Here is a 26,557-nt window from a genome sequence, read left to right as displayed (position 1 = left end):
TGAGAGCTAAAGGCATTCACTAGCAAAGGATTAACAGATAAATGGGAAAAAAGATACAGAATAATATCACCAAACTGGAACGAAGAGCTACATCAACTTTGTGCCTGTGAAGCTACAGCTGTGACAATTAAGACTTACCTCGACAGATACATGTAAATGACAGAACCGACGAGGCAGATTGACGTTCCCATACAAATACAAGAAAGGGTGAAATGTGTTTAATCCAATGTGATTCAAGATAATATGGGTAAAAGGGTACACCGAAGACAACAACTAATATAAGTCTTATCAGGAACTATAGTTGTTGAAAGGCGGTAGACGCCTGTATTTGTTCTTCGAGTTCTCGGAAGCCCCTGTAGACGGGCTCAATTTGGTTTTGTGGAAGTGACAGGCGTCGCACCTCAGTCATGTACCTGCTATTGCAAGCTAACGATCAACAAAGCTTTACGGTAACAATGAAATAGTAATTCTAATAGAAGCAAATGCAAAAGAGATGCAGCCATCATCAAGTGATAATTATCAACGACTACAAAATAACATCACAAAAAAAAATCTAGCGTTAAAATCTTCCCAAAAACAAAAAAACAAAGAAAAAGAAAGAAAACACAAGTCTCCCGTTCATGAGATCTTTTAGGCAATACCAAGAATTATAATCTCAAGGTCTCAAGACATCACAAAGTCAGAGGGCAGAAACAGTATAATCATATACATGCCACGACATGACAATTTTGTGAATAAGTGGAACCAATCTAGGACATCAGGAATCTGCATCCACTTCAATAGTTCTCTGCTAAACCAGAGGGTGCAGAAAATGAATTATGCATGAAAGTTCAACCAGTAATATTGGAATTGCTAGTATTCCACAGATAGAGCAGTTGATAGTGATGGGGCGTGCAAACCCATAGCTGCTCTTCGGCAGGCTCACTATATATTATTGGAAAGAGCAACTAATTACATGAATATCAACGTGAAACATCACATGATATTTTATATTTATTTGTGAAGGAACCCCACATGATATTTTATATTTATTTGTGAAGGAACCCGGTATCAAATCGAATACCAGTACTATTATAAATATTTTGATTAATCTTGTTTATCACATAAGTAGGTTTCTTTATGTAGTAAACTTACTTTAGATTAGATCATGTACATCCCGCAAAAAAGCTGATGAGTATGCAGCTAATTGCTAACAGCACAGATTCTATCTACTTTCTTCCTGCAAAAAATAATCTAAAAATCCTGAGAATAATTCACAATTTTGTCTAGATTCTTTCAAGAACCACAAAATTGGAGTACCTGGATGTGCCAAAGAGATGGAAGACCAATGGGTCAAAATGTGTTTGTCAACCACCATCTCATGTCACATGGAAGAATGACAAGCTATAGAAAACATAGTGCACCAAATTGATGCATTTAGCCCAATACTTAATCCGAGTCAAACCGTGTCCTATCACCATAGCAACTTCGTTGAAATTTTATAGTCATAGAAAATATAAAAAGAGCATGGATCTTCTTAAGTGGACCTTATTTGCAAGTTATGGTGATGAAGTTAACCAAAATTTGTTGTAACACAAATTCTGGGAAAGGTTTCCCCTACAAAAGCTGATGTTAAGTTCAAGAAATCATTCAAAATCAGGTGACGTTACGAGGAGGTTAGAGAATCCTGTCTCCGAAAATCATGAAGATGTTCATTTAGTTGGATAAATTGCTACTTGACCATTTCTGTTTATCAAAATAAATTGGAAAAAATTGAACTCCTATCATTTATTTGAAGAACAAAACAACATTGCATAGGAAAGAAGAAAGGAACAGCAAGAAGGATACATGTATTGAAAACTATATGCTGCATAAGAACTTGAACAACTGTAAATCAGAAATGCAGTCTGTTGCTTGAATCCTAATGATGTTGAACACAGCATAAAGAAACTGACCTGTTTGCCAAACTACTTATCTTATCCCAAACTCCTTGACCGATGGCTGCTGTCTGTTCCCGTGATGATGCTCCACCAAGAATGAAAGAAGCCCCAACAGCTGTAGTACCCAATTTATGTGCAAGTACAGACATTGCCCACTCACGGAGAACTACTAGAACAGACCTTAGAAGACGTAGTTTCAGGTTCGATGAGAGTAAAATAGCTCCATTTAACAGTTGGTCATATGAGCATAATACAGGCTCAGCTGAACCCTTACAAGCTGCAAAAAGTGCCCTAGCAACATCCTCATCTCCAACTAACTCAATTCCTGAGGTCAAACGTTCCTGACAAAGATGTGGGCAGCATAATCAGATTAAGAGAAACACCAGAAACTAGACCTCTGATGATCATATTTTATCAATACAACTTGAGTGAATACTTCAACAGAGATGCAAACATTAACACACAAAATGTGCTGCAAAAGTTAATAATCAGGACAAGCACAGAGAAGAAAATTACCAAAGCAGCTTTCTCAAGATGAAGACATATAGTCTCTAAAGGGAAGCAAGCCCCATCTCCAGGACAAAGATTTGATCCAACCCTCTTCACCACAGAACAAGCTTCTGCAACTCCACCTCTAGAAAGAGCTTGATCAAGAAGCCTGGCCCAGGTCTCCCGAATAATTTTACTGTCAGCATCTCCAGAATAATTTGCAAAGTTGAGCATTTCCAGGCATACCTGAGCAGGATAAACCATATGAGAAAGCTTAGTATCCCTTGACCACACAATAAAACAAAGCATGTCAAAGTACCGAGAAGATAGGATTTCTTTTTCTAATTTAATACATGCCTAACAGTCTAAAACGTGCTTCAAGTCTGCAAACTGAAAAGGAAAAAAGCACCCCCAATGCCTATAAATTGTTTATTATGGCTGCTAAGAAAGAAATTAACAAGAAAAAAATTATCGGATGAGACAATAACTATTACCATCTGTATCAAGAGATTATTGGGTTCTAAAGAACACGTTGATTAAAAAGACAATTAGACACTTCTCCCCTTACATTAATACTACTCTTGGGAGGAAGAAATGGATGAACAAAACAACTCAGAATAAACCATTACCTAGCTTTCAGAGTTGGTAATATTTTAGGTATTTCCATGTCATAAAGCAGCCATGCCAGGGCAATCACATCATTCATGTACCAAATCCTAGAGTAAATAACACTGTTTGCATTGACAGTTTTCCATTTTATTTGGTAGAAAGATTCAATTATGTAGGAAGAAAGGAGATCAAACTGTAAAAATTATAGTAACTCCATGAACATATTCTACCAAACCCCCACCAAAAAGAACGCATGACTTAGCATTAAAATACTGACAAGTATATGCCATGCTATTTGCTTTAGATAGCTGTGCTACTTTGCATTTAGATAACTAATTAGATTCAACACGTGATTTTATGATTGACCTTGAACTATGTTCTCTAATTCAAATACAGGTAGAACAACTGAACAGCATAGTGAGTCAAAGCATTACCCCATACATCTTTGTTATGTTAGATTGTTAGTTCATCCTTCAGGTGATGCAAGCATGGTTTCTAAAGCCTGGAATGTGCTATATTTAGTTTAGGGGTTGAGTCAAGCTTACGTCCAGTCAATGCCATATTATTGACTCAAAACCAGAAAGGTCAAATTATCTTTTCATATTTTTTTTTGAATTTGAGTCATGCTACCTAATAGGAAAAACAATCATACCAAACTGACTTAATTTGTTATTTGAATATATCACTGTACCTTTTGAAATTATCTATCAAGAGACTATTCTTCATTAACCCTAAAGCAATTGATGAAAAGGAAAATCAGCAATTTCAAAGTGTCCATACCTCCCAAAGCTTAAATGGAACAGCATAATCATTGTATAGCTGAGTAATGCTCTTCAATTCCAGTGATAACTCTTTAGCCTTCTCCTGAGCACTCCTTGCAATTTCATCTTCAACAACCAGGTTGCTCCTAGGAGAAAAATCATTTGGAAGTGACTCATTGCCACCTGACATGTTTTCTAAAGTTGATGCTATCAACTCCAGCTGCTCTTTAATTTTGATTTGGAATTGAAGAACAACAAGCTTTGCTTCAAGCATGTCAAGTAAGCTATCATCAACAGTATTTCTGCTTAAACTAATTGAACCTGTAGTGCTGCTCGCACTTTTCGCCTGAATAATTGCATTGCTAAGATATTGAAGTCTGGTTTAGACAATAAAGAATTTGTTAGTCAAGAATCATTGTAAAAGATCCCTAAAAAGTGTTCCAAAATTTGCAACTTCGGCACTTGAAGAGGATAAAGTTTAAATTTATCACCCACTGACCTCTGATGCAAAGTAGGAGCCTCCTCAGTGTCAGTGCATGGCCTTTCTGCCAACCTATACAGCACATGAGCGGCAAGTAGATGCTGTCGCTTCAGGACATGGTACCTGGCTAAAAGGTCAAGATATTTCGCCTGACCAGAAACAATAGGTGCCCTCATATCACTTCCTTGAAGAGCTGTTGAATTTACCACATTGACAGCATGAACCTGAACAAAAATATAATAATCTCTTAAAAAACATAAATCTGCAGGTATGTTGAACTGAAATGTGCATTCAATAATCATTTGGCCAAAAATATGAATTATTAATTTATTAAAAAAACAGTAATTTTCTACATTATCATTAGTTAACAGAATGTTTCTATATAACACCTAGAAGAAACTTTTATTTTAAAAATTCTATGAGAAAGAACCATATCTTTCCAGATTTAGCACATAAATCATTTTATTCCAAATTTCAAATCAAAGAATAATGCAATTTCCAAATGAGAAAGGATTACAAAATTGAAGGTATATACATACTGAAAATATTTCTCTGGAGGGTAAACATTATCCATTTTGGTGCACAAGTGATTACAGTAAAATCCCCAACAAATTTTTTCTTACATGAGTCTCAGAGAATCCCTCTGGTTCCAGTGAAAATTGTACTCACCATACACAAGTGATTACAGCACTATCCCCAACAAATCTTTTCTTACTCTATCTCAAAAAGCCTGAGTTTTCCTGAATGCTTGTACAATAATCCATCTGGTTCCATTGAAAATTGTACTCACCAGGCACCTACTCTTCATAAATTATGTATGGCCAAACAAAAACAAAGAGGACAACCTGGAAAACTCCAGATATATTGAACGAAAATAAATATACATACAGGAATCTCTAACATCAAACAAACTCCTAAAACATCAAATACAAATTGCACAGTCACCTTGCCAACAAATTACATCAAAATTCAGGTAGATGGCTCACCCATGATGCTTATTGCTTATTGTTTCAAAAAGGTTATGTCACTCTTAAAAGGTGATATTCAGTTTTGTATAATCGTATAAAATAAATAAAACGAAGACTGCTTTATCACAACATACAAATGTACCACCTGGGATACACCACTTTGCAACCAAAACAGATGGGGGGTACAGATGATACTCCATGTCCAACAAAAATTCATTCACTGAACTAGATGACTGTTATAGGTCAAGCCAGCTTAAAGGGAAATCAAGATCCTATTATGATGCTTTATTCTCAGATCGACAACAACAAAGCTCCTGACACCACTATAATAACTAAAAATGGGTCTTGACTTACTGTAAGGTATAGATATTTGTGTTCTTCTCTCTTTTCCTTCTTTTTTCTTCCCATCAAGACAATTTGTGATGGCAACGGCATGCCAGCATGCTAGACCATGCAACATGAAGTTATATCTTCTTGTGCATACCATCAACCAAGATGGGGCTACTCCAGCAGAACATCAATCACTCAAAGAAACCAACTTAGTTTATAGACTAAGAAAAGGACATTGAAGAGACAAGACAGTTACTCCACATTGTTTCTAGTGGTACTGATGCAGAATGTGGACACCTTAGATTTGTCTAGTGGTCCAACGGAGTCTCGTTTAGGGTAAAATTAAGTCTAGGGAGTTCAAAGCTAGGTTTTTTCCCAAAAAAAATCTCATGCAAATTCTTGGATTATATTTTGAGGAAACTTTGCTGGCCAGTGGCACAGCCATACCTATCAAAGTATCAAACATTATAACAACTGCAAAACTAGATTGGTGCCATCATCATACCAGCAATTCCTTTGAAGGTTGCCATTGATGCTACCTTTAAAACCAGGAGATGACTTTTGAGGACTAACCTATATATCATATTTAATTTATATGCTTCTTGATCATTTTATGATTTCTTATCCTACTTAACAAAAAGGTAATCCACTTCACCGGTGTGCCATCTCCAAGACTTGTGCCTGGTCAATTTTGCTCCTCAATGCTTAAAACTTTTTATTATTTTCTTTTGGATCTGACTGCAACCCTTTTTCTCTCATCATAAGCAAAACTTCGAGTTACAGGAAAGTTGTCCACAAGTATCACCCTTACTTGCACATCTGTAAGACCGAGCACCAGGATGACTTTATACCACCTTAATGTTAATCGTATGGTATCTCCCATTGTGATGCACATTGAGCTTTACAGCTCAATGAGTGCTTTAATTTGGGCCATTTAACTCAGCATCTAGAACCTTTCTTCTGCAATTCTAATTTCTGAAAATATATCCTTCCAAATTCCACTGTATAATATACTTTATATATAGCTCATTTTCAATGTAAAACAAAATTACATGCACTGGAACCATAAAACGTAAGCATTTTATTTATGATCATAACGATATGTTGTCTATTCTGTGGAGATTATTAGTAAAGTTTATAATTGGTTTTTAATTCATGAACAGCTTAGCTTAGCCCAGTGATCTGTGATTCCTGATGAGTAAATATTTAACTGCCTATCAGCGTAGTGTTGCATTTGTTCTCATGTTCTTCTATTCTCCGATTCATGTGGGAAGCAAATGAATAACTAGCAATGACAACTATAGATTAATAACAAAATCAAGCTCATTATATTTTTCAGGAAAACATACCTCCTGGAACGGCTTACGGCCAGCAGTCTGCAAAAAGGGGACCAAATCGGAACCTCCATACTCTAACAACTTGTTTTCAAGGCCTATGTCAATCAGTGTCCTGTACAAATGCTCATGAAAGGATGCATCAGGCCATTGGACACTGAGCTGAATTATCTGTTGTATGTAATTATCCCGAGAAGCCTGATCAAGAGAAGGCACAGTAGAAAGTCGAGAAGTGCCAAATTCTCTAGGTTTTCCATTTTGCCCAACACCCTTCAGAGACCGAAGGGCATCCATTATTATTTCATAGCACTGTTCTCGAAGAGCAAGTGTATTATCACGCTGTCCTGGATCAATGTTCACGTTGACTGCATCACCCTGGGCATCAAGAGCTTGAGCTTTTTGCAGAGGTAGTCGTACTACAGCTTCATAAAATCTACAGTATGGGATTCAGAAGTTATTATCATATTCTGATATTACTACTTGAATATTATGGAACAAAAATACAATCCAATTAGCATGAGCCCATATATTTGTCCCATGTACACAAGGATTATACAAAAACACTACCTGTCCACCTACCTTATAAATAAATATAAGAGATTTCTCATATTCACCTCACAACCAAAGTAAACTAACCTTAAGTCTTCAAATCTTTTGCATATAGTACTTAAATCTGCAGATTCTGGAACTTTTGTCAAGAGGTTGAAAGCGTCTCTAGATAAAATTTCCCTTTCATGTGCATTTACAGTGACAGAAGCTTTCTCAAGACACTCTACTGCTAGGAAATATTTGTAGTCGGACTCATTGTAGTAACTTGGACAACCCTCCCTTAGTTTCTCACTGATCTCATCAACTGTGCCTTTGCCATCTGGACCAATATAGTACTGTAGCAAGATGAACAAGTCTCAACATATTAGCTCAAATACCAGGGTATCTTGTAAGCAAGAACTATAAACGAGAATTTAATCAGGTCGGATAAATCAGAGGGGAAGCAAGGAAAAGAGATGGATGAAGGACAGCCTGGTAGTAGTTGCTAACTCTATGGACAAAAGTGATACAAACATGTTATAAATTTAGAAGTTGTTCACATAACAGCTTTACCTCCACAAGTCCAGTGATAAGTCGAATTGCGAGCAGGTCACCTTCCTCTGAACAAACCAACTGATTGAATGTCAACTGTATGAATTTCTGACGTAAACTGTTATCTAAACCCTGGACTAAGCGAGTAACATTGTGATGACAAATAAGTTGAAGTAAGAAAAGCGCTTCACTGGATCTCCTCAACAATCGCCTCAGACATTCCATTGCTCTCACCTGCATCATGAAATAAAAAGCTAGAGAACCATATGATGGTTTTGAGTAAACCTCTTTGATACCTCCAAATCTCTTACCTCCATGGCAGCTAGTTCTGCTGAAGTGTATACAAGTCGCTGCCTCTTACTTCCTGCACCACCATCTCCTGCATCAGCATTTCTAGTTTGTCTCCCAAACAAATTTCTACCTGTATCTTGATTACCAGTTCCATATAAAATAGAACCATAATGATCTCCCAAACCAGCAACATATCCGTAAAGTCCCCTTCTCTTGTTTCTTCTGGACCTTAAAAATTGCTCCAAAGAACGAATTTTACTTTCAAGAATCTTCATCGTGTCAACTGAAAGCCTGCAAAGAATGACCCCTTCTTCAAAACGACCAACGTTCCCATGGACTACCATGACAGGTAATTCCCAAATAGGAAAGAGCAACCTAGATGAGCATAAGCAAAGTCCTTCATATGCACCAGAAAATACAGGTTCAGCCTCCTGAACAACTTGCCCCATGCTAAAGCCTCCAGATGGAGACCTAGCACTTGTCAAACCAGTACTACCATCAATTTGTGGCATTCCAACCAACCGAGGATCCTCAAAGGCTTCAGCTGCTTTCTCAGAGACTGTATTGCTAAGATTTCCTGCATCATATACTAACTTTGCTGCCAGCATTAAACACATTGCTGCAGCCTCTCCAATTCCAAACCGATTAAAAAGATCTTCAATTTGAGATCGTGAAGCATTTGACTCAATTAACTTTCTAAGAATGTCCACTGGCCTGTTAAAAGCTACCTCCATCAGACCCATGGTACTGAATACCACAACCCTCCTCCTTGGTAGGATATGTTGGGTTGGAAGATCCCCTCTAGCCCAATGCTTTCCAGATGGCTTTTCAGATGCTTCACCCAACCCAGCAAAAGCGTCTGCATCTGAGAACAAAGATTGTACAGTAACTACTGTATCTGGCACGGGTAGGACATCAGCCGCAGTGAGCATCCTCCCTTCAATAGGTAAAGATGATACCAATTCTCGTAATGCACGTGTGCTTCTCGTAGTCATTCCAAAGTTACCAGAAAGAGATGGTTGCACACTTGAATCCTGGTTCACAATCAGAAGAGAGGACATAGCAGATGCTGATGAATCTGAGAGAACAAGGCTACCTGCAGAGTGAAATGCTGCTTCCACCTTTAATGTCAGATCTTCAGGTTGAACCCTACCTGATGCAGACATGGTACCATAATTAAGGCCACCACCAACACCTAAGGGAGGTGAAGGCCTAGTTGCAATGACTTTTAAACAAGAGGGCCTTTGAAAAGAACCACCAATGGAAGAGTTAGTTCCACCTGAGGAAGTAGAAAGATACAGTCTCCTGCCATCTGATAGAACAGCAACTAGGTGCAGCCGTTTTGATTCAATGGTAGACAAAGGTGCTATGCAGACTATTGTTGGTTTTGCACCTCGTGCAACTGCTCTTGACCCAACAGATCGTCTGCCCCCATATTGTGCCTCACGTGGATCGATCAAATTTTTCTCTTCAGAAATTTTTGTTAGCAGACCATCCCCATTTTCTCCAAGATCAAACACCTGTACTTTCATAGCTTCTGTTCTTGCATAAATGATATGTCTTTCATTGTCCACAACCATGTCAAGAATTGGATCAACAGCCCCAAACTTAAAGGCATTTGGCACGATCCACCTGAGCATTTGCCAACAAAATGTTTAATTCATAGTTTAACATACAATAAAAAAATACATGAGCAACAAATTTTAACCAATACAATTCAAATTGTGCAACAAGATACATACCTTGAAAGAAGACTTCCTAAACCAGTTGTGAGACAAACCTTCCGACAACGCTTATTCCAACCAGAGCCAGTCGAATATTGCATTTCGTACACATGTCCATCACGGCCAGCCAGAAATATACGACCTTTATCTGTACATGTGATGCATGTCATGGTGACTCCGTCAGAAGGTATTCGATACTCAGGTAAAGGTTGTAGTGAAATCTCAGCATATGGATCTGATCCATCTCCACTAACAGTGCAGCATACTCCAACGAGAATCAACTGAATCCACAGAATCAAAACTATCATCAATCTCGAGACTATGACTAAAAAATTACTTACCACTGAAATGTTTTAGACAAAGATAAACAGAAAGATAATCAAGAGCCAAAAGGCTGGAATTTACAGTGTTAATATTTCAAGTCCCGACCATAGAGTCAATAACTAGTATTCACCAGTTCGATCAAGTACCAGTATTAGATACATAACTACTTATTTTCATTTTTAACTGTGTTACTCAATATTACCATATTAGCATAAGTTGGCATCCCACCAGCCATACTAGTATTGTACCAGTCTGTCACGGACAAACTTCTAAACAGGATGTTTGATGTAATGGTTATGTATGTCCGTGTCTTTTGATATGTTCATGCTTTGCACAGCATATAGAGGGACGGCCGAAGGCTTAATAGTCTCATTTTAGTTGAGTTTGTGGCTGTTTTAGGCTTGTAAATAAAGATTGTGTCATGTGGACACTTGTGAGAGATTCTCGGTCTGTAGTGGACCATTTTGACCATTTGTTGTGCAACTGTTCAGAGCTTATAAAGTTTGTTTGTAATTTGCATTGTCTATGAAGTGTTTTCGGAAATGTTTGCTTGTGGATCCCGAGTGAGGCGTTTTCTCTTACCCGTTTTCGCTTTTGTGGGTCCTAAGGGACCATGGGAGGCTTCGGGGAGGCTGACCTTTGCGGACGGACACGCAAGGGTGCCGCACGACTTAAGCAAAACCAGCTAAGTCCGTGACAGATGGTATCAGAGCGGGACAACCACTCATAGAAACACTTAGCATGCAAATGTGGGGGACCTATCGGGGCAGCGTTGAGGTCAGTCAGCACACGCGCGACCGTTTGGGGGAAAATGGGCATGGAGATGTAGGGAAAAGGAGTCGCTCGAAGGAGCGGGCATCTGAGATTGGCATTCAGAGGAATGGCCAACCCTTCGTGCAAGAGGCACCACGAGAACAGGCAAGCTTAGAAGAATACGGAGCGCACAAAGGTTAGGATGGCTGAGTATGAGCTACGGTTCAACATTGACAACTATACTTGATGGTGCTCAAGGCAAGCGAGGCGCTTGGTAAAGGATGAGACCATACAATGTGGAATGAGTTGCTCAGCGGCCGAAAGAGTTGTGCAAAGCTCACAGAGGTGAGGGGAATTGCTAACTCGAAGAATTCGGTACTAATGCATGAGCTTGTATGCGGACAATGGAATATTTGCGACCATCCTAAGGCGACCGAAACTCGGCGCCATGGAGCATTGAAACTTTCTCTTCGGCATGTGAAGGATACGTTTGTTGGAGGCTGAAGTATGCAGCGAGTTCAGCATGCTGCTAGGCCTTGAGTGGTGCAGTGGGGGCTGTATTGACGTGGAGTTGCAATCTAGCAAGTGCGTTCAGGAGGCAGAACAATGCACAGTTTGTTCAGCAAATCGGATAGTCCAAGGGGATGGTGGTCTCCGAAACAAAGAGAGATGTTACTCCAACGGGATAGTTATCCAGGAGGGATAGATCCTGGTTCCTCTAGAGGGAGAATCATGTGCAACAGACTGCACATGTTGAGGAGTACCTCAACAAATAACAACTCCACGAAGCTCAATGGACCGAGCAAACGGCGAGGAGTCGTCGTATGATCTCGCTCGAGAGAATGCATTGGCGGATGCATTATGAGATCAAGTGGGGGAGCGACCCAAAGCAACAAATATGAGGACACACTTGGAGTCGATATGGAGATTGGACTCAAGGGAGGACTGACCCGTGGAATGGTGGCCGTGAGAGCCACCATCAACTCAATGCAAAAACGAGGAGCGGAGCAACTTGGGTGTAACTTGGCGAAGTACCCAAGCCGCATGAAGGGAGCCAGCATAGAAGATGGAACATGGAGCGGAGGCACAGTGCTTTCCTTGGACAAAGGTCAAGGACATGAACTCTTGCAGAGGCAAGAACAGGATCATGTTGTTCCATGGGTCCTTCATTCTGACGAAGCGGACTCATCTTGCATGGTGTCAAAGACGAAGGGAGGTTCTGGGCATATGCACCTTATCTAGCATTTGATGGAGGAACTAAGGCGACTCAACTTGCGGAGGCGAAGTTGGGTTCAAAAAGCCTTGGCACGGGGCAAGAGGACGCGAAGGCAGGTACTCTTGAAGAATATGCCACAGTGTTGCCATTCAAGTTGCCATGAAGGAAGCGGTGCGCAGCATAGATTGTGCTGGTAGGGGCAGAGGCCCAGGATCCAGACAAAGGTGCACTAATTGCAGCGAACGGTGGACTTTGGGAGCTACCAGGCGACGGACTATCCTAGAGCGGTGCTTCATCTAGGTGTGACCCAAGAGTGGGTGGATGAAGGTCAATTGCCAAAGGAGCGAACAAAATCGAAGGCGGAAGAGACCCTGTAATGTATTAGCAGAGGCCACACATGGAGGGTTCACAATTCGAGTTCATCCCACAAGGATCAGAATACAATGGAGATATCACCAGGAGGCGACATGGTACAGCGGGTCGTGGTGGAACAGTTCGTGGCAATGTGATACACACGAATGAGTCCCGTGAGGGACTAGATCATACGGAGGTATGATCGGGAGCTACTGGAAGCTCCACTTCGGTGAACAACATGACGGCAAGAAGGGCTACGGATTCAAAGAGTGAAGGCCATGGTAGCGCAGAGGCGGGGCTTCCGTGCGTGCATCGAATTTTGCATCGGATGAAAGCCTTGGTCATCAGCATATGGGGGCTGTGTTCCACCAAGGGAAAAGTTCGAATGTAAGTACCAGTGAGTCCCATGGGAGGGACTTGATCATGCAGAAGTATAATCGAAGCAGCTAGAGAGTTGGACTGCTCCAGAGCTCATATTCGCTTAAGGGAGCCCGACAAGTCAGAGGACGAGGTCAAGTAAGCGAACGTTGCTACGAAGGAAGCTAAGGAGAATAGAATTGGTACAAACCCTACAACGTGATGGCAGAGGCCATGCATGGGAGTTTCAGTCTGTCTTTCCATCGACCAAAGGGAGCTGCTTGGAGAACACAGAGGTGTTGAAACAGGGGGTCGAAAGGGACGAGGAAGCGACGATGAGTCCAGATGGACTTAGCTACCCAAAATCAAACATCAGTTAGAATGGAGGTGGACTCGGAGGAGTGCCACAGAGGCATATCTACTGATCGTGAAGAAAAGGGATGTAGATGCGAGGCGACGGATAGTCGGACCATGGACATGGCAACGCCAGGGTACCGCAGAGGCGGGACTTCCGTAAAAGTCATTGATCCCTTGCTCTCATGAAGGGAGAGCGCTTGGTCGTGAAAGGGGCCGAGGAGGAGGAGCATGCAGAGGCAAACTCCAAGTACCGAGACAAAGCTGAAGGACAGAGGCCAAGGAACTTCGTAAGACCGGTGTCAACGAGCTTCTGATTAAGATAGCCGAAAGTGAAGGACTTCGGGTCATGCAAGAGTGCACGACCAAGGAACGAAACAGGCAATACGCGATGTTGTACCTTTGCTACTCAGTGGAGTAGGCGGCCGAGTTGATGGAGAAGACGGTACAATCCCAGAGGCGACCAAAACTACTAGAGACTTACTCTAAGTTGGGGTGAAAACTTCCTGCATTCCAGAAGTTTAATGGCATTGAAAAGGTGAATCACACTAACTAACTAAACGCAAGGAGTGCAAACACTTCAAGTGCTTCAGAAGTGTGAGCAAAGGGCAGGCGAAGGCCAGTAACCAGCTCGATGCATGGAGTACAACCTCGAGGAGGCGAGCAAATTCAAGTAACCTTTGCCTTCTCAACTCTTAAGAGAATGGGCGAAACCGAGTACCCAAATTCTCTTATCTATCCAGCAGAGGAGCTCTGCACAGGTTCAAAGACCCTTTGAAGATTTTAGAAGACAATAGTTGTCAAATCCTCACCAATGGTGATCAGTGCTACTGAGAGTAGATTATCCGCTTCATTTCCCAACAGAATGTCAATCGAAAGCGGAAGTGATGCGAATCTACTTGGAAGTGACAACTAGGTGAAAGAAGAGTCAATGGGCAAATTTTGTGGAGGAATAACCTAAAATTCAGAAGTTTGCAAGGCGATGCTCGTTAAAGCTCCAACAAGCATCCACCCAGTTCAAGCAGCATGAGGCATTTGAGAAACTAGCGCATAGTAAGGATGGTCTTTTCCTTCATCTGGAAGATCCGCAGGAACCAACAGGGATCAACACAACTCAACCAACCCCACACTAGAGTTAGAGTCATTGGCGAGTTGAAGCAGCATGGCTGATCAAAGGTTCGACTACTCAAAGACAGCAGCAGAGAGCAGTTGGGAGCCAAAAGGCGCATTGCAGCTGGAGCAAAAGATTGAAGACTTAGCAAAGGCGAGGAGTTGCAGTGTCGGCAAAGGCTTCGACGAGGACGTCGAAGGAATAAGTGAGGGAGAATGTCACGGACAAACTTTTAAACAAGATGTTTGATGTAATCGTTATGTATGTCCGTGTCTTTTGGTATGTTCATGCTTTACACAGCATATAGAGGGACGGCCGAAGGCTTAATAGTCCCATTTTAGTTGGGTTTGTGGTCGCTTTAGGCTTGTAAATAAAGGTTGTGTCATGTGAACACTTGTGAGAGATTCTCGGTCTGTAGTGGACCATTTTGACCCTTTGTTGTGCAACTGTTCAGAGCTTGTAAAGTTTGTTTGTAATTTGCATTGTTTATGAAGTGTTTTCGGAAATGTTTGCTTGTGAATCCCGAGTGAGGCGTTTTCTCTAACCCGTTTTCGCTTTTGTGGATCCTAAGGGACCATGGGAGGCTTCGAGGAGGCTGGCCTTTGCGGATGGATACGCAAGGGTGCCGCACGACTTAGGCGAAACCAATTAAGTCCGTGACAAGTCGTATGTATTACCAGAATCAATATCAAGGTTCGACTTCTCGTTTTGACCGACTGCGCCGGCTGGCCGATGGTACGATACATACTGCTCCATACTGGCATACCGACACACGGTACGCCGGGGCATGCTGACGGAGACTTAGACGATTTGTGTCTTGATCACCCATCAAACCAGTAAGCACCACCATTACCATACTAACTCGAGTAGATCAACAAACCATGATCAATATTGAACGAAGATTTAGATCCTTGATCTAATTCATTTCTAGCAATAATATATATATAAAGAGAAAATGATAGAAAAGAATTCTGAAACACACTCAAACTAGTTATCCATACAACTCATATGCAAGGGACTTAAAACTGATTTTAATTTCGAATGATACCGCCTGTAACGGGTAGTATGTACTGGTCCACCAGCAGACCGGTACGGGGGCCGCTCACTACTGGGCAGTACCATTGATCTAGCCCGGTATCGAACGATACGGGGCTGTATCAGGCGGTGACGATCGATTTCGACCATCGTCGCCCGATACCGGGCGGTATCAGCCTGGCTGCGGCGAGGGAAGAAGAAACGTCGAGGGAGAAAAGGGAGAAGGCACTCAAAGAAGAGGGAGAATCGGGAGAACCTCGACGCTTCCCGATCCGACACCACCCACCCTCGACGATCCCGATCCAGGAGGTAACGGAGAGGCGACGACTCGGCTTCTACTTCGCCACGTTCTTCGCCAAAGGCCGGAGACGCCTGCAACCTTCGTCGCATTCTTCGCCGAAGGCCGGAGACGTCTACGACCTTTGACGTCTTCGCCGAATGCCGCAAATGAGGAGAAGACACGACAAGGAGAAGAAAAGGAGGCAACGTTGTGAGGAGAAGACACGACAAGGAGAAGAAAAGGAGGCAACGTTGCCGAGGCAATGTACGCCGCCCTTTTTATTTTTTATATTATTTTTATATATTGATTTTTATTTTTTATATTATATTATATTATATATATATATATATATATATATATATATATATATATATATATATACCGCGCGATACACCCATACTATACCGTACCGTATCATGCAAAGCTCGAAACGTCAATACAGTACGAAATTACAAACCTTGCTTAAAACTATTGTTTTGGATAAACAATAGAAGAATACTGATAACCATACAAAAGAATATTGGTATCGGTCCGTAGGGTACAATTGAAAAACCAGTTTGCTTACCACCTGGTAAACCAGATGCAGTGAGCTTACTGTGCTGAAAAACCATATTGGACCGAACCTGACAAAATTGCCTGATCTATGTCCTAATTGGCCATTGAGATGGCAAATACTGCCCCATACTAGCTAGTACAGGTGTTAGGTGGTATTTTAAAACTTGGTATTAATTATCAAGAATCCAAATATTAGCATATAAGTCTTTCAACGCTAGAAACAGTAAATACAATTTAAAAGCAACGGTCATGGTGTATTTTCTATATGAGAAATTTCTTTAAAGATTGAGAACTAGAACAAAGCAATATAAGACTGCTAAGAAAAACCAAAGTTGGAACTTGGGACATCACAGCTTCTTGTTATCGAAGAAGATGCAGTAAAAGGTTCGGATTCATTTATAAGGAGGTGAACTAAAAGGCCATGCTAACAATGTCAATGCAGGTGTTAATATTAAAATTATCAAGTCAGGCTCTATTCTTTTTCAGAAAACAATAATGCTTCCAAATGAATTCAACAAAAATTGTTTGGCAGCAGTGATCCTACCTCAACAGGAGTTGCTAACACTAAGAGATATTGGATAGCTTCAACAAAAATTCCAGACTTCGATTTAGCAAGCCCAACAGCACAAATAGCTTGTTCATCAGCACTATATTCAGGGCATTGTCCATCCCTTACAATAAATAAAAACTTAGAATTAATATAAGATTTAAAAAAAGCATGCACAAGTATACATTGTTTTAAGGACCATAACAAGAACTAATTGGTCATATCAACAAAGATTTTGCCCACAATTTAGTCAAAAACTTCATAAATTGTCATGCTATGCAGACATGACTGTAGCATATAAAAACTTGGTAAATTGTCATGCTATGTAGACATAACTGTAGCATATAACAAAATGATCCTGCCGATAAGATCTCTGTAACTTGACAAAGTTAACAATACATGAATTTCCAAAATGATAACAAGGATAGTAATGTTGATTAGTGAAATAATCTGCATTCATAACAGTTAGAAACAAATGGGACAGACATTTCGTGACCAGCCCATATCATAATTACAAGTAATTAGTTACATGATGCAGCACTAGAGAGCCCAAAAAACAAATATTATGGTTACTAAAAACAAAGTAGATTGTCGAACAAATATAGAGGATTAACTTTGCCCTTGTGATGCTTGTTTGGCCCGTCTCCCCCTCCCCCTCCCTACCCCCACAAACCAAAGTGGTGTCTCAACTCTCAAGTGTGCCCTTCAATAACAATTAACTTTTCCATTGTGATGCTTGTTGGGACAAGAACCTTTTCCTTCTCTCCCCTCCCTTTCCCCCCCCCCCCCAAAACAGAAGGGGCACCTTGAGTATGACTCCAACAACAATTTCTAAAATGAAGTCAAAATTTTCTTAAATTAAATTGAATTTTCTTGACATGTTCACAGAACTAATGAATCCTGACTGGGATTTGACATGGAGATAAAAGACAAAAAATCAAAGATATATTGGTGAATGGAAACCTTACCACTTATCAAAGCGCCAAAGAAACAGGGAATTGTCAACTGATGCCCAAGCTCTTCGAATCTCAGAAAATATTCCACACAGTGCTGTTCCTTCACCACCAGATGCATTATATCTTTCAATTAGCAGAGAAGGTAACTCCCGAGTCTCCACCACTTCAACTAAAGGAGGCCACTACAATAATATTCTTGTTAAAAGGAAAAGGAGAGCAACGGCCTGAATACCAGAGATATATTAAAGAAAGACATAATACACATACGGTAAAACCAAGAGATGACAATTTCCTTCTATCATTTTGTTAAATCATCAGGTGTAAACAACCAGGTCAATGTGTACAAATGTGTAAAAATACTCAAAAAAAGCAAGAGAACCAAAGAGTCTGGATGTCAAGAAATATGAATTGGTGGGAGAAAGACTTTCAGGAGTCACTTGGCTCACGAAAGTACGGTAGAAATGTTATACTTTTTTCTGTGAATCACTGATACGATCATAATAATACTAGATTTTGTTGCAAAATGACATAGATTTAAAAAGTGGCAAATCATCAAAATTTCAGGTTATCATACGGAGAGACGTAGCAGTAAATAGTTATATATGTGTGTCTGCATGGAGATGTGTGTAAACACATGGGTATGTTATAGGCCAAATATCATTTTGAAATGTTTGCTCTCAGATTATCTCCAAATCATCCCTTGGGTACTTTGTAGTTTCTGAAAAGGGAGATTCATATTGTACCATCATGACAGGACACATGAGTGAGAAATTTTCCAGAGTGGGCAAAATGCCCATTGGATGACAAAGGCAAGATAAATTAGATAGAAAAAAAGTCTGATTCAGCATATGAGACATGTCATGAATTCTAAAGTTAATCATCCATATTGCCCAACTGAAAAGGCATACATGGAAGAGAGCACCCAAAGGCATCTTCAGTAGTAACAAAAGATTGTCTTGGATTTTTTATATTAATTCAAAAGAGAACATGCTTGAGATGTTGAGTTTCAGCCAATCCCAATACATATCAGATGGGTTAGATAAGAAGCATCGAGCCCGAATATAAATTGGATATAAATTTGAAGTCATTCGACTAAGACCGGTGAAACTACTGAAAACATTGATACTATTAAAACCACTCCCTACTACCAACCCCTCCCTTCTCGCATTAAGATAATTATTTCCATTGGATATCTCGTCAAGTTTTGCATTTCTTCTCCTTCCCTTACTCTCCCTACAGCTGATGCTTATGGTAGTCACCTAGTTGTTATTCTCCCCAAACACTTCTTCCCATTTCTTGCTCACAATTGTTCCAGTGACTCTCATTGGGATTTGTTGGTAATTCTCTCAAGGAGAAGCAAGAGGCATAATAAGTAACCTACATTCCACTCACAGTCAGCATTTATCAAGAATATGAAATGTGATTTGTGCTGATCAAAAGCACATATCTCTTCAAATTGTTCCTTTCCATGGAAAACAGTTTGCCTTCTAATTTAAAATCATGGTAGAACTTTCCTTTGCATGTACTGTTCTTGGTCAAACTTCATCTGCGTGGGGAGGAAAACACTGCCATGTTTTTCAAGTGATGACGCCTCCAACCAATCCCTCAAATTCCTCCAATTTTAATCGACTTAGAACCCAACTCACTTCAACGATCATGTCAAGCATAGGTAACAACATTTTCTCGCGAAATGCCTGATGATCCTGATCTTACCCACACACGTTTGACTTGTGGCCAAGAAACAAAAGGGCAGTAAACAAACACCTCCCAGTCGACTTCAAAACGACGCGTTGAAATGGATTAAGGTTCCAGCGTCGCAGGAAAGAGGAGGGCATATGTGTGTTACCTCTTTGGGAAAGGAAGAGTAGGGATGACTGGCGTAGCGGGAGGCTTCGAGGGCCTCGTCGAGGTCGAGCTGGGCAGCGACGTCCTTGCCGATGCGCTCGCTGATATGGAGGCCAGCGGATGCCACGTCCGGCCCGACGATCTCGTCCTCCCACGCCATCCAATCGCCCTCCGCTGCGGCCGGAACGGGAGGAACCGCGGGGCCAAAAACCCTAGGACGGGAGAAGAGGACGAGCTCCGAGAACCGGTGCTCGCCCACAAAACTCAAAAGAATACAACCTGGTCACGAGTGGAAAGACGAAATAAGAAACGCTCTTCTCGGTACCGATGCGGCGGAGAGCGAGAAAGAGAGCGAGCGGGGAAAGGCTTTTGGGGAGAGTAGTATTTTCACTTACCCCGGACAATACTGACTCACTTTTGTACCCATTTGTTTATTACGCAGAACATGTTACGTGTTCTTTTGGGGACTTCCTTAGGGTTGGGTGGAAGTAATAATTAATGAATTTCCCCGAATTTTAGTATGATATAGTAAGTAATAATGGGCGAATTGGCGATAAAAGATACTTACTTCAACGTTCCTATTTTAATTTATTTTTCCTTCTTCAAAATCTCTTGTTTTTATTTTTCTTAAATTGTGATCTTATTTTTTATAATCCCAAAAGTACCCCTCATCCTTCTCCGCTTGTCGCAAGCGTCGCTCTCTGACTCATCGCTGCCATTGACGATCTCCTTCACCTTCCCCACGTCCAGGACCCTTCATCGTCAGTTTGCCTAGGTCAACCACCTCCTCGACGACCTCCTCTGTCTTGTTAATGCCCATGGCCCCTTCCGCTCCAGCGTCATCACCCTCAAGAATACTCTAACGACAATCAACTGAATCCACAAAAATAAGAAGTATCATCATTCTGGAGAAGTATACTATGATTAAACGTTTGCTTACGAATAAACAAAACGATAATTTAAGAGCCAAAAGCCATACATTCAATAACCAGTATTCACCAGCTCGATCAAGCACCGGTGTCAAAACATATAGTTTGATACAGAAACAGAACTGCTTATTTTCATTTTTAATTATGTTATTCAATAACACCAGATTGGTATAAGTTGGCATACCACCTGCTATACTAGTATTGTACCAGTCATATATATTAACAAAATCAGTATTGAACCGAGATTTAAATCTTTGATTTAATTCATTTCTGGCAATAATATATACATATATATGCAGAGAATTGATGCAAAAGAATTCTGAAACACACTCAAACCAGTTATCTGCAAGGGACTTGAACTATTGTCCTAGCTGAACAACAGAAGAATACTGATATCCATACAAAAGAATATTGGTGTCGGACGATAGATACAATTGCAAAACCGGTTTGCTTACCACCTAGTAAGCCAGATGCAGTGAGCTTACTGCGCTGCAAAAACCATATTGGACCGAACTAGACAAAATTGCATGATCTACGTCCTAATTGGCCAATGAGATGGCAAATACCACCCCATACCAGCTAGTTCAGGTGGTATTTTAAAACTTGGTATTAAGTATCAAGAACCCCATTCTTGGAATACAAGTCTTTCAATGCTAGAAACAGTAATTACCATTTATAATCGATGGTCATTGTCTATGTGAAATTTCTTTAAGGATTGAAAACTAGAACAAAGCAATATAAGGTCGTTAAGAAAAACCATAGTTGGGACTTCGGACATCACTGTCTATTATGTGAAATTTCTATGAAGATTGAGAACTAGAACAAAGCAATATAAGGTTGTCAAGAAAAACCAAAGTTGGGACTTGGGACATCACTGCTTCTTGTAATGAGGAATATGCAGTAAAAGGTTCCGATTCATTTATAAGGAGGTGGACCAAGAGGCCATGCTAACACTGTCAATGCATGTGATTAAAATATAAAATAATCAAGTTAGGCACTATATTTTTCAGACAACAATGATGCTTTCAAATGAATTCAACAAAAAATATTTGGCAGCAGTGATCCTACCTCAACAGGAGTTGCCAACACTAAGAGATAGTGGATTGCTTCAACAAAAATTCCAGACTTTGATTTAGCAAGGCCGACAGCGCAAATTGCTTGTTCATCAGCACTATATTCAGGGCATTGTCCATCCCTTACAATAAAGAAAAACATAGGATTAATATAAGATTAAAAAAACAAGCACGCCCAAGTATACATTGTTATAAAGACCATATGCATTTGAAAACATATGCAGCACCAAGCATACAAGTAGCTAAACAATTCATGTTCCAAAATATTCACCACCTCAGGCAAGAACATAAAGAGATCCTCAGAACTTCAGACACAGTACGGTGCCCACCGCACCATTACTGCAGCATATTAGTTGGCTGAAACGAGCAAAAAAGGTGGTTTAAGAAACAATTAAGATGCAGCGACCACAATCACTGCTCAGATAACTTTCTATCCCTTTTCTTCTATGCAGTGTGGCATGACATTCTAACCTTGACCATCCGATCGCAGGCAATGGTTTGAGTATCAGACAAGTTTTTCCTTCTAGAAGCAGAATTAGTTCATGCAAGTTTATCCTGCAAAGATCAGGCATTTTATCTGGTCATGCCAAATGGTAGATCAAGTTAGCAGACTGACAGCCCTTGAAGAGTTAAAAGATGGATATAGAGAAAATCTGCATTTGATCAACAAATTGCTTATTTGGTCAATTGATCAAACCTTGACATAGTTCCCATACTACAGAATCATAAGAAACCTATGTGGATGAATATGCACTCTTCATTAGTGGTGCGTTTTCCGTAATAAGACCCCTCCTTTTCATGTCTTCTTCCAAATTTGAGGCAGCAGAAATATCATTCTGCATGAGGTAACCTCTAATCAAAATATCATACACCACAGCATCTGGATCAATCCTTCTGTTTAGCATATCATCAAAAACCTGCTTTGCCTCCATCATAAACCCTCTAGTTGCTGAACCACAGATAAGTGAGCTAAAGTTAAGCAGATCAGGATAAATGCCCTTCTGAACCATCAATCTCTCAAGTCTCAGTGCCTCCACCATATCCCCTTCTCTACAGTGGCCAGCAATTTTTCAAGTGTAGCTAAACTTATATGGAGCTAGACCAGATTTTGGCATATCCATGAAAACCTTATCAGCATCATTCGTATTCCCTTGCTTGCACAGCCCATCGACAAGTGCGGCATAGGTAACCTCATTAGCTTCTTTTGCTTTCACAAGATATACTTTTGCCTCCTGCAAAAGCCCATGCTTGCAAAGCCCGCCGAAGTAGTGAACGGATCAAGCTCAAAACCTTTAATGAGCATTTCTTTATGCAAGTCCAAGCCCTTCTTCACATCCCCTGCTTTGAAATGGACATCCATCAGATTGTTAAAGATAAATTTATCTGGAATCAGGCCTCTTCCCTCCATCTCCTTTCTCATCTCTAAAGCTCTATACAACTGACCATTATTGCAAAGTCCCATAATAACCCCCCCATATCCCTTCACATCGAGACGGATTCCCCTCTCATACATTCTATTCAAATATCTCATTGCTATATCAAAATCTCCTTTTTTGAAGTACTATCTATCAAGGAAGTATAGACCACCGCATTTGCTGGCACCCCTATCTCGTGCATCTTTTCAAACATCTCTACCGCTCTCTCCAGCATCCCCTTCTTACAGAGAGCATCAACAAGTGCATTGAAAGTAAATACATTTGGCAGCACAGAAAGATTTGTCATGCGATCATACAAGCCAGTGCCATATTCAAACAATCGTTCTTGGAGTATCCATCGATCAAACAGGTGAAAGTTACCAAATTTGGAGAAATCCCTAAGAACTGCATATCGGTCAGTGCGAAATACCCCATTCTCAAGTCGCCCAATTCGCAGAATATATTGACGATAATGCTATAAGTAACCACTATCGGGGAGTGAGCCTTCAACATCAATGCAAAGAATGCTGTGAGTTAGCGAGGCGTTCTACGCTTGCCGAAGGAGTTCATCATGGTGTTGTAGGTGACAATGTCGGGATGGGGCCTACACGATTGCGTACTGCTCAAGATGGCGGAGGCCCCGCGCCAGCGGCCAACGCGACAATAGCCGTCGACGATGGAGTTGAAGATGACGACGTTGGCATCGCAGTCGGGAGCGGGGAAAGCGACGTCCACGAAAGCCTGGGCCGACCGGGGGCCACCGTGCCTAGCGAGGAGGGAGACAGCGGAATTGAGGGCCGAAATTTGGGGTCAGAATCCACGGGAGACGAGACCGCAGAGGAGCTTGAGGGCGAGATCGCCGAGGGAGGCGAAGACCAGGCGGTGGAGGTGGCGGTTGCGGGCGTCGTGGGATGGGGAAGGAAGAAAGATTTCGGAATTTGGAAAAGAAGGGCTTTTAATATGAATCCGGAAGTCCGACCCGTTTTGGCAAAGAATATGGTTCGGGTATGTGTGTGGATCCGGAAGACACACACACACAAACATACACATATTATATATATATATATATATATATATATATATATATATATATATATATATATATATATATATGTGTGTGTGTGTGTGTGTGTGTACACATATATATATATATATATATATCACACTAATTTTTATATTTATCACTCTTAATTTTATCTGATAATGTGTATTTCTTATAAAATTAAAAGCTTGGAAAAATGTTATTATTGGTTGAAATTTTATGATGTTATATATTACACATCAAAATAGCTTCTTGACTTCCGTATCATCATCTCCACCGTGTATTCTAGGTTTGACAACCATAAAAAAGAGTTGACTTTGGAGCCCTTATCAAGCAGACGATGCATCAAAACTGGAAGAGGCTCAACGAGTTTGCAGCAGACTTTGACTTCCTGAACTGGTGACCGTTGTCGTAGTAATCTATAGGCCATGGAGAAGCCATGGATGGGAGCGCAGGGTGTCAGTACACTGTGCTTTCTCCATCAACAAGCTCGCGAGTCTGTCTCATCAGACTGATGGTCATCGTCGTGGTTATCTATATAGAGATCGTAAGGGAACCATTAACGGTGGAGTTGCAGGAGGGCACAACATGGACATGTGCATCAACGAGCTCAGCATCTGACTTTGACTGCTGCATTGAACCGGCAGTCCTTGTCGTGGTCATCCATAGATCATGAAGAAGTCATGAGCTGTGGAGTTGCAGGAGAGAACGACACGGACGTCAACACGGTGCTGCGTGCCATCGACAAGCTCACAAGCATCAAAACTGGAAGAGACTCGCGTGCATCTGACTTTGACTTCTGCAGTGAACTGGTAGCCTTCGTCGCGATCATCTTTAGATCGTATGGCAGCCATGAGCGGGTGGTGAAGTTGCAGGAGAGCACGACATGCACATAAACCCACCGTGTGCGTGTGCCATCAACAAGTTCACAACTGGATGAGTCTGCGTCCTGGCTTTGACTTTTGTAATGAACTGGTAGTCCTCGTCACGGTCATCTATAGATCACGAAGCAGCCATCAGCGGTGGAGCTGCAGGAGAGAAAGACATGGACATAAGTGCACTGCGTGCCATCAACAAGCTCACAAGATATCAACGCGAAGAAGATTCACGGAGTCTGCATCTGACTTTGACTTGTGCAGTGAATTGGTAGTCCTTGTCATGGGCATCTGTGGATCATATTTGAAGCAACCATGGGTAATGGAGTTGCAGGAGAGCACGACATGGCCGTCAGCGCACTACGTTTAAGTGGAAGAAGAATGAGAGAACACGTAACATGGAGCTCTTCCCATGCGTTATCCATATAGAACAGTTGGACGGCCCCTCAACTCTCATCCATGGAGTTGCATGTCATTTCCTTGCCTGCTTTATCTGTGCCCATCTTTCATTGAAAAGTGCTCGGGAAACAGAAGCGCCATGTTCATCATGTGATCGAGTGGAGTCACACTTTTCAAAGTCACCCACCACCATCATATCACATTGCAAGAGATCCCATTCTATAATTCTTCTCAAATTTCACATATTTATAATAAATAAATTAATATACTTTGAGTTTCTTTTTGGTTTATGATAGAGGGTTTGAAAGATTTGTGAGAATTATACCTAAATATTTCAGAGGAAGAATAGTCCTTCAACAAACCTGATACATTATAGAAAGAGGCCCTCTCCAAGTATACTATACTAAGAATATTCCTTAATAACATAAAATATTAATTTATTCTACACTAGATTGAACTTGACTTAGCATGGAGTTCACAATTAATTAGTTCTTAGCATGAACTTGATACTGTATATATATATATATGATTAAATTTTTTTGGTCACATATTTGAACCAAGAAAAGAAGGTAAAAGAGATATTTATCTGAATACCTTCATTATAATTTCATTTGTCATTTATGTTTGTTAGTGCATTATTGTGCAGTAATAGATTGCATGTTCAAATTCACTGTGAGCATTATATACGTTATTTAATATAATAAAATATATATTTTTAAATAAAAAATAATTAGATATTAGGTTAAAAATTATCCGAGCTTCAATTATATTAGTTTTTATCAAAATTTATACTAAATTACATCGATAACTCTTTTTATTTCTTAATGTATAATATATATTCTTGGAACGAGTGATGTTTCAAAACCCAAATCGATTCCAACCAAGCCTATTCTAAGCTAATTTAGATAACAATACAGGATACAATGTAATAAACACCACTTCTATTGGTCAAAAATTGGGTCAAGTCAAATATAATTTATATGTGTTCTGATCTATCCTAATCCAAATTGCCAATTAAATTGAGAGTTCAACTCTAACACACTTGTATCCCTATTTTTGATAGATGCACATAGCTAGATAAAATAATAATATTATATTTTATGAGACTGTTGCCATCAAGGATGGCTTCCTAGCCGATGTTGAAATCTACA

At 40.6% G+C, this 26,557-nt stretch overlaps 1 protein-coding gene across 2 annotated transcripts; it reads right to left on the bottom strand.

Annotated features, from left to right (window-relative positions):
- Window positions 1-42: 42 nt before the first annotated feature.
- On the bottom strand, window positions 43-20,039 carry LOC135673850 (nuclear pore complex protein NUP155-like). 2 transcript variants are annotated; one of them, XM_065183222.1, is made up of 13 exons: window positions 19,675-20,039; window positions 17,841-18,010; window positions 16,870-16,996; window positions 10,005-10,267; window positions 8,283-9,894; window positions 7,993-8,205; window positions 7,528-7,775; window positions 6,907-7,324; window positions 4,278-4,483; window positions 3,798-4,155; window positions 2,436-2,654; window positions 1,935-2,260; window positions 43-416 (listed from the first exon to the last, which is right to left on the bottom strand). In XM_065183222.1, exons 1-13 carry the CDS (start codon window positions 19,831-19,833, stop codon window positions 296-298), a joined length of 4,440 nt encoding a protein of 1,479 aa, XP_065039294.1. In that variant the 5' UTR covers window positions 19,834-20,039; the 3' UTR covers window positions 43-295. The 2 variants fall into 2 exon arrangements, with proteins under 2 accessions (XP_065039294.1, XP_065039302.1); XM_065183230.1 differs by having other exon boundaries at window positions 43-413; window positions 19,675-20,038.
- Between the last annotated feature and the right edge of the window lie 6,518 nt (window positions 20,040-26,557).

The sequence above is a fragment of the Musa acuminata genome, chromosome BXJ1-1, assembly GCF_036884655.1.
Source record: "Musa acuminata AAA Group cultivar baxijiao chromosome BXJ1-1, Cavendish_Baxijiao_AAA, whole genome shotgun sequence".
NCBI lineage: Eukaryota > Viridiplantae > Streptophyta > Magnoliopsida > Zingiberales > Musaceae > Musa > Musa acuminata.
The sequence above is the reverse complement of the archived record's forward strand: the minus strand, read 5'-3'. Positions and strand labels throughout refer to the sequence as shown.